Below are 8,978 nucleotides of genomic sequence, written 5' to 3'. Positions count from 1 at the left end.
TGAATGTTTTACATAAATATGGATATTCAAAGAGAAGTGCAACATTTCTGAATATGTAAGTAGCCTGCCCATGTGCATATCTGAGAACTATGTTATTCTGAAATTGATTATCTGAATCACAGGGAAATTTCAAAAACAACATTCCTCAAGAATGGAATAAAAGAAACAATAATGATCCTTAAAACCCAGAGATAACATTATAAAAATTCTTTGTATTATTACTAAAGCAAACTCTGTATGTTCTTAATGTAAGATTATCAGTTTTCCCTTTAAAGGAACCAATATAGCATAATCTCCTTAGAAAATCATTCTAAACAGACAGCTAAGAAGAGAAGGGAGAGAGAAGCATAAAAGTTTCCCAAGGGATGAGGTAGAAGTCAATGCTGTGAGAAACTGGCTGGAATGTATGGGGAATAACCTTGAAAACTAGGCAAATACTAACACAAATTCATTAGCTCCAAAGCTAAGTTTTAGTCTAATTTTGTATTCCTTGTTTTCTTTTCTGCTCTCCACCACCAAGCTTCTGAATATTCTGAAGAATTTAGGGTTTGATAGATTCTGACAGAAGTAGGAAAGGACAGGACAGGGGGCTGTGGTAACATCCATCAAGGCTGGTCTATCTTCCTGGATATATGGGGGAATGTCTTGGTGGTGTTAAATGAACTCTTTATTCCTGGTTTATATTAATAAAACTGAAATTTTCCTGAATACTCTGGGAGAGAAGAAAACGGAAGGGAGGCCCCAGGGAAAGCAAGTCTGAAGAACTTCAATACTCTTGGCATAACCCACACCGCCTTTTTGAACTCCATTGACTCATAGAACGTTTTATTTTTTTTTTAATTAGAGTCACAACCTGGACAACGTATAAGAGGGAAAAGAAACAAGGGGGGAAAAGAGAGAAAAAAAAAGGAAAGCAAGAAGAAGAATCTAGTAGACTCAAGGAACATCCTGAAGAATAAAAATAATGTTAAAATGGGGACTGGAATGTTTATAAGGGCTAGTGTTCCTTAACACATTTGGGGAAGTCTAGCTCAGCTTTATATTATATGTGAATTCCTTGTTTACCATCCTTGCAGGAGGTCCTTAAATATCTGTCTGTGAACTCCAATGATTGGGTGCTTTATAGTTAGGGGAGGGAGCCGTCCTGGAGGGTGTCCAGCTTGGAAGGTTGGCTGCTTATTCATATGCTGGTAACTTCCACCCAGTGGTCTTAGTTTCCCTTCGGATATGGTACAGACCGAGTGCCATCCTTATTTCACTTGACCGAGTCTAAGCTGCAGCTCACGGTGGAAGCTGCAAGCGCTGGGCAGAGTTCCAAGGGAGAGGGGCAGCTAGGCAAGAGCAGAGCTCCACAGCGCTTGACGGAGAAATGGAGCAGCGGCTTCTTTGTGGGCTGGTACATCCCCCTCCCGGGTGTAGAGCGAGGACATTTGATCTGCGGGAGAGGAGCCTACAGCCCTCCCCTCCCTTCTTCCCTCCTTGCTTCCCCTCTCTTCTTTCCTGATCTTCTTTCCTCCTCCCTCTCGACTCCCTCCCTCCCTCCTTCCTGCCAGAAGTGCTGCCCGGTGGAAAGCTGCTCCGGTGGGGATCTGCCTGCCCTGGGGGCTCCGCCCGCGCACCCGGCAGTTCCCTTGTTCTGGGGCCTCTCTGGTCCTTGGCTGTGCTGGCTCCTGCGCCTCCAGAGTCGCAGATGCTGCGAGCACCTCCGGAGGAAGATACAGACAGCAAGCTCTCTCGGTAAGTTCTGAAAATTCGGAGATGCCTGGTTGACTGGGTCAACTTCCCTCTGCCTCTCGGGGATGAGGGGGAAAGAGGACGGACGTGGGGAGGCTGGGCGAAATCCACCGAGGTTAGCATCGCTCCCAGTGCCTTGGCTGCTGCCTTCTCCCCTTGATTTCTTCTTGGGCTTCCTTGCCCCGGACCTTTCGCGCGGGTGTGGTCGTCGCACAGTCCAGTAGTCACCGCTGACAGGGGCGGCCCACTAGCGAGCTGCGGCTTGGCTCCAAGGAGGTTCCATCCAGCCATCCAGCCGCGGTGCCCAAGCCGCTCCATAAGAGAAACCCAGAACGCGAGTGGCAGTCGCGGCTTTGGGGCCCTCGGCCGGGCTTGATGCGTGTAGCTGCTTAAAGGGAAGGCAGGTAGGGCGGCGCTAGTGGTCAGTGTCCCCTTCCCAAAACTGAAGACTCACTGAGACCCCAGATCTCTCAAAAGAGTCCTTCGCAAACGGGTTTTGCCTGAGGTTGCCAGCCTGGGAGACTGAGAGGAGGCTGCGGACTCGCAATGCCCTCCCCCACCCAGCTAGGCCTGCAGGTTTCCCAATCCTGCCATAGCTAGAAAAGTAGCTGAGATGGTGATGGGATTTTGCCCATGGACACCCTCCCAGTCCCTTGGAAGCTTGGACGACAGGAGCCAAGCTCTGCTCTATTAACATGCAAGTGAGGCTGAGGACAAGGAGTTCGCATTTAAGCCTCCTCTGCCTTAAAGAAGATAGGAGCATTTTCCTTATTTTAGAATTCTTCCTTGCCTCTATTGAGCTACACATTCACCCTAAACCTTTCAATCTCCTTTCAAGTCTACTCTTAGCAGGGTGCTGCAGCCATTCTACCGGAGAAGTAGGACCAATGAAACTTCCTTAAACGTGCTTATCGGGTTTGAGGCTGTTTTGTTGCAAATAACTGTTTCAAAAAGTGGCTGTGGACACTCACAGTTAGAAGCAGTGGTGAAAGGGTCAACCGAGCTATGCAGGAAACTGGCTGTATAAAGAAGACCTGCCACACCACCCCAAAGTGTCTGGTGTCCTTTCCTCCAGCCAGTCTACCACATCTTATGAATGTCAAGAATTTCAAGAGCCATGGGGCTCCTGTCTCTTCTCTTTCTGTCTGTTCTCTCTCCCTCTTTCCCACTGAAATTTTTAGCAAGAATAATTTCTATCATCAAGGGTACTAGCAGCAGCATCAATTCCCTTAAAAGAATTATGGTATTTGAGAACTAAAACTAATATTTGGCAATTTACTTAAAAATAAAAAAACATATTTACATAACATACCACTACTGCTATGGAGGTTTAGGTGGATAATTCTTTTTTAATTCACAGGAAATAGTGATAGGTCCTTTGGAAAGCTGCTGGATTTGGATGAAGAAACCCTATGTTCTATTTCTAATTTTAGTTTCTTGAACTTAACCAAGTCAGCACTTCTCCTCCTTGAGGAATGTCCTCATCTCTAAAATAAACCCAATTTCTAAGGTTTTGTCCAGGTTTTATGTTGGCTTTCACATCAATGAAATATTAACCTAATTAGTAAATGTTTGTCCTATGAATGACTTAATGAATAAACCATACCTCTCTAGGAACAATGTATTTGAATCTTCAGAAACACGTAGAAAAAACATCCCTTTGGTAAAAAAGGGAAGCTTAAAAATTGTGCTTGCAATGCATCACTCTCTTGCATCTAATGATGGAACTGCAATAGACACTAGGAAGCAATCCACTGAAGCTGTGTCCCTCAGGACGGCTCATCTCAGGTTGCCCTCTGGCACAGAGAGGGAAAATTTGAGACAAGAGGAAAGGCATCTTGCTAAAGGAGGAATTATAGGGATGAAAGGGGCTCCTGATGCCTGGTCCAAGGCCCTTTCTCTTAGAAAAAGAAAAAGGAGAAAGGGCCAAAACCTGAGAAAAATGCACAGGAGATTGCTGGTGCCACAGGTTGCCTTAATGGTGCTTAAGTTTATAAACTGCTCTAGACTTTCTTGTATGGGCCTCATAATCTTACGACCTGGGCTTACAGGGTTTAATAGGAAAGGATAAGGGAGAAAGCAAGGGTCTTTCTATTTTCAAATGATTCATTTCAATGAGACCTTTTGTTTGTTTTCCCTGCAGCAGGTTTGGGGCTGAAGAGGAAAGGAAAACTGAGTGTTTTGTGGGGCAGTTGCATCATCTGGTCAATTCCTTTCCTCTTTTTGTTTCATGCCTTCGTTTTTCAGATATATGTCCCCTTTTCACCAGAGGCAGCCTATGGTCCTTCCATGCATAAACAAATATTATTTACACCTTGCAAATGGGCTCCACACTGGGAGACTTCTGGATCCAGTGGGCAGTTTGATAATTAAAGAAAAAAGGAAATGATTACAGCAGAAAACTAACATTTTTTAGCTGTTAGCAATGTGCTGAAAGGTTATTTGAAAACCCAAATTTATGTCAGAGCTGGCAGGGCTTGCAGAATCTGCCCTCTTTAGCAAATGCAAACAGGAAGATCCAGAAGCTAGTGGTACACCTGGGAACAGAGCTAGATCCTAATCCAGGTGCACTGGGACTTAGGTCATAATTTCTTTTAACTCTCATTTCCCTGGCCCCAGTCTTTCTGCTGTGCCTTCCTCTCTTCAGGTTCCCCTTCCTCTGCAGCCCAGAGGGCTCAGCTACACTTCTTGGTGCCCCTACTCCCAACTGAGGCTCATCCTGACAGTTCATTTCTAACACCCACTCCTCCTTTCTTCAGGCAAAAAGCCCACATTTAAACCAAATTATCTGCCTAAGTATAAATGTGGGGGGGAGTTTTATTTTTATTTATCTCAGTATACAAGTTAAGCTGCTGGCTTTAAGAGTTCAGGCAAATATTGTTTTGGTGGGTTACCACCAAGAAATTGATTATTTTACACTGAAAGCAATCTCTATATGTAATACACAAACCTCTCAAGAGAACTCCTGGCCCTCCTAAACCAGACACTCCACTCTGCACCAGAGCATCTAAGCTAAGAAAACTGGTGGACTCCAGTTTTGTAGCAAACAAGCAACACACACACACACACACACACACACACACGCACACACACGCACACAGGCACGTGCGCCTTTCTGGGAGGGTTTGGACTCTTGCTTGGGCATCTGAGATAACCCTTACCCTTACCCCGGCACAGCAATAGCCAGGTCACTGCCCTTATGCAGTGTGTAGATGAAGGAAAGGGGGTGGAAGTGACCACTCAGAGCAGCCTTAGGAATTCTTGTGGTGCCAGCACTTTAGCCAGACCAGTCTTTGAGAAATCCTGGTGCAGGAGCTTCTCCTGCTGCCAGCCTGGTTGGAGGTGGAGTAGTTCAGAATTAACTGATGCAGCCTGCAATAAAGCTTTGCAAATCCACTTGCAGGGAAGGGAAGCTTCTGCCCCACCCTCCCCCACTGCGCGCCCTCGATCCTCTGCCTACCCCCTCCCCCCTGTGACGTCACCCAAACCCTGTAGCGAGGAGCCTGCAAAGCCTCTCAAATTCAAACTGCTAGACACACTGCTGCCACCACCACTGGACTGGAAGCACGCGTCCTGGTTCTGCTGTGCCTGTCGCCCACTGACCTAGCCAGCAGACTCCTGGACCTCCCTACGCAAACGTCCCCAGGGCAACAGCGGCAGAACTATCCACTCTAACCCTCTGCTTCTTAGGCTGCTGCACGCCGGATTTTTTATTTCGGGCGCCCTCACCTCCAACCAAATTAAAGCAACCAACAAAAAGCAAGGCATCCCCCCCATGAAAGTGGCGTCTTCTTTTACCTTGCTCTCCCTCTCTTCCCGAAGATGCTAAACTCTTGGCGGACTGCAGAGGAGGGGGGTCCCGTCATCTCCTGATATGTGAGTACCCCTCACCCGAGCTGTCTTTGCTCTCTATCTCTAACCCTCACAGCCAGCCCCCAGATTCATGATTTTCCCACCCTCTTTTTGCGCAGTTAAAAAAAAGTAAAGCAATTTCTGCTGCGATCCCAGGACAGGCAAAGCCTGAGATCTTTATGAGATACCATAGGGGAGGAGGAGTTGGGCTGGAATTAGTAGGACAACTCGACTACTAATGACTCCGCGGCTGGCTAAGACCCGCCAGGAAATCAGGTGCAAGCAAATGTGTTCTGGAACGTTTGTGTGGGTGGGCTGGGGGAAAAGTGGGTACGGAAAGAAAAGAAGAAACAGTTTCAGAAAATGCAGTGATTTCATTCTGCCATGTTGCTCACCCCCTCATTTTTCCTCCCTCCCACTCTACCTCCTCGCTTTGCCATTTTAATCAGGCATCCTTTTTTCTTTCTCTCCTGCATCCCACTTCCTCCTGCTCTCCCTACTTAAGGTTTGCCTGTAGGTACCTGAGCTGACACCGAAGGTGAAGGTGAAGGTGCCTAAAGATGCTGAGCGGCGTCTGGTTCCTCAGTGTGTTAACTGTGGCCGGGATCTTACAGACAGAGAGTCGCAAAACTGCCAAAGACATTTGTAAGATCCGCTGCCTCTGCGAAGAGAAGGAAAATGTACTGAACATTAACTGTGAAAACAAAGGATTTACAACTGTCAGCTTGCTCCAGCCCCCCCAGTATCGAATCTATCAGCTTTTTCTCAATGGAAACCTACTGACTAGACTGTACCCAAATGAATTTGTCAATTATTCCAACGCAGTGACTCTTCACCTAGGTAACAACGGACTGCAGGAGATCCGAACCGGGGCATTCAGTGGCCTGAAAACTCTCAAGAGACTGCACCTCAATAACAACAAACTAGAAGTATTGCGAGAGGACACATTTCTGGGCCTGGAGAGCCTGGAGTACCTCCAGGCTGACTACAATTACATCAGTGCCATTGAAGCGGGGGCATTCAGCAAACTTAATAAGCTCAAAGTGCTCATCCTGAATGACAACCTTCTGCTGTCACTGCCCAGCAATGTGTTTCGCTTTGTCCTGCTGACCCACTTAGACCTGAGGGGGAACAGGCTAAAAGTAATGCCTTTTGCTGGTGTCCTTGAACACATCGGAGGAATCATGGAGATTCAGCTGGAGGAAAACCCATGGAACTGTACTTGTGATCTACTTCCTCTCAAGGCTTGGCTGGACACCATTACTGTGTTCGTGGGGGAGATTGTTTGTGAAACTCCCTTCAGGCTGCATGGGAAAGACGTGACCCAACTGACCAGGCAAGACCTTTGTCCCAGAAAAAGTGTCAGTGACTCCAGTCAGAGGGGCAGCCATGCAGACACACATGTTCAAAGGCTGTCACCAACCATGAATCCTGCTCTTAACCCAACCAGGGCACCTAAAGCCAGTCGGCCACCAAAAATGAGAAATCGCCCAACTCCCCGAGTAACTGTGTCAAAGGACAGGCAGAGCTTTGGACCAATCATGGTGTACCAGACCAAGTCTCCTGTGCCCCTCACTTGCCCCAGCAGCTGTGTCTGCACTTCTCAGAGCTCAGACAATGGTCTAAATGTTAACTGCCAAGAAAGGAAGTTCATGAACATCTCCGATCTGCAGCCCAAACCTACCAGTCCAAAGAAACTCTACCTAACAGGGAACTATCTTCAAACTGTCTATAAGAATGATCTCTTAGAGTACAGTTCTTTGGATTTGTTGCATTTAGGAAACAACAGGATTGCAGTCATTCAGGAAGGTGCCTTCACAAACCTGACCAGTTTACGCAGACTTTATCTGAATGGAAATTACCTTGAAGTGCTATATCCTTCTATGTTTGATGGACTGCAGAGCTTGCAGTATCTCTATTTAGAGTATAATGTCATTAAGGAAATTAAGCCCCTGACTTTTGATGCTTTGATTAACCTCCAGCTTCTGTTTCTGAATAACAACCTGCTACGGTCCTTACCTGATAACATATTTGGGGGCACAGCCCTCACCAGACTGAATCTGAGAAATAACCATTTTTCATACTTGCCTGTGAAAGGGGTTCTGGATCAGCTTCCAGCCTTTATACAGATAGATCTGCAAGAAAACCCATGGGACTGCACCTGTGACATCATGGGGCTGAAGGACTGGACAGAACATGCCAATTCCCCTGTCATCATCAATGAGGTGACGTGTGAGTCTCCCGCTAAGCATGCAGGGGAGATACTGAAATTTCTGGGACGGGAGGCCATTTGTCCAGATAGCCCAAAGTTGTCAGATGGGACTATATTGTCAATGAATCACAACACAGATATACCGCGGTCACTTAGTGTGTCTCCTAGTTCCTATCCTGAACTACACACTGAAGTTCCACTTTCTGTCTTAATTTTAGGCCTTCTTGTTGTTTTTATCTTATCTGTCTGTTTCGGGGCTGGTTTGTTTGTCTTTGTCTTAAAACGTCGAAAGGGAGTGCCAAGTGTTCCCAGGTGTGCCAACAACTTAGATATAAGTTCCTTCCAATTACAGTACGGGTCTTACAACACTGAGACTCATGATAAAACTGATGGCCATGTCTACAACTACATCCCCCCACCTGTGGGGCAGATGTGTCAAAACCCCATCTACATGCAGAAGGATGGAGACCCAGTAGCCTATTATCGAAACCTGCCAGAGTTCAACTATGGCAACCTGGAGGAGAAAAAAGATGAGACAGCCACACTTGCATATACAATAAGCGCCACTGAGCTGCTGGAAAAGCAGACCACACCAAGAGAGCCTGAGCTACTCTATCAAAATATTGCTGAGAGAGTCAAGGAACTCCCCAGTGCAGGCCTAGTCCACTATAACTTTTGCACCTTACCTAAAAGGCAGTTTGCCCCTTCATATGAATCTCGACGCCAAAACCAAGACAGAATCAATAAAACCGTTTTATATGGAACTCCCAGAAAATGCTTTGTGGGGCAGTCAAAGCCTGACCATCCTTTACTGCAAGCTAAGCCGCAATCAGAACCAGACTACCTCGAAGTTCTGGAAAAACAAACTGCAATCAGTCAGCTGTGAAAGGAAATCACTCACAACCATATAGCATCAAAGGATGCTGCTCAGAACTGTTGGAAGCATTGCATTTGCTTTTTTGTTTGTGTTCTCTCATTCCCGGTGTTTACTGGGGACTCTGGAAATGTTTCAGAGATGGGGTGAAGCAATGGTATTGCTTTTGCTAGTTTTTCTTTAAATTATTTCTCTATTGCTCTTCCCCCACTTTTGTTTCCATCTCTTCTTAAGAACCATCAGTGGACATGAATATTTCTACAATGCATTTTTTCATATGTTTTTCTTATGGTTTTGTTTCTGTTC

At 46.3% G+C, this 8,978-nt stretch overlaps 1 protein-coding gene across 1 annotated transcript; it reads left to right on the top strand.

Moving 5' to 3' along the window:
- Nucleotides 1–6,146: 6,146 nt before the first annotated feature.
- On the top strand, nt 6,147–8,684 carry SLITRK2 (SLIT and NTRK like family member 2; the record flags this gene model as incomplete). Its single annotated transcript, XM_080718313.1, has 1 exon — nt 6,147–8,684. The coding sequence occupies one exon, from the start codon at nt 6,147–6,149 to the stop codon at nt 8,682–8,684; it is 2,538 nt and encodes an 845-aa protein (XP_080574439.1).
- Nucleotides 8,685–8,978: the final 294 nt, after the last annotated feature.

Source organism: Muscardinus avellanarius (genome assembly GCF_963383645.1).
Source record: "Muscardinus avellanarius genome assembly, chromosome: X".
Lineage (NCBI taxonomy): Eukaryota > Metazoa > Chordata > Mammalia > Rodentia > Gliridae > Muscardinus > Muscardinus avellanarius.
Note: the sequence above shows the minus strand (reverse complement) of the source record. Positions and strands in the feature narration are given on the sequence as shown.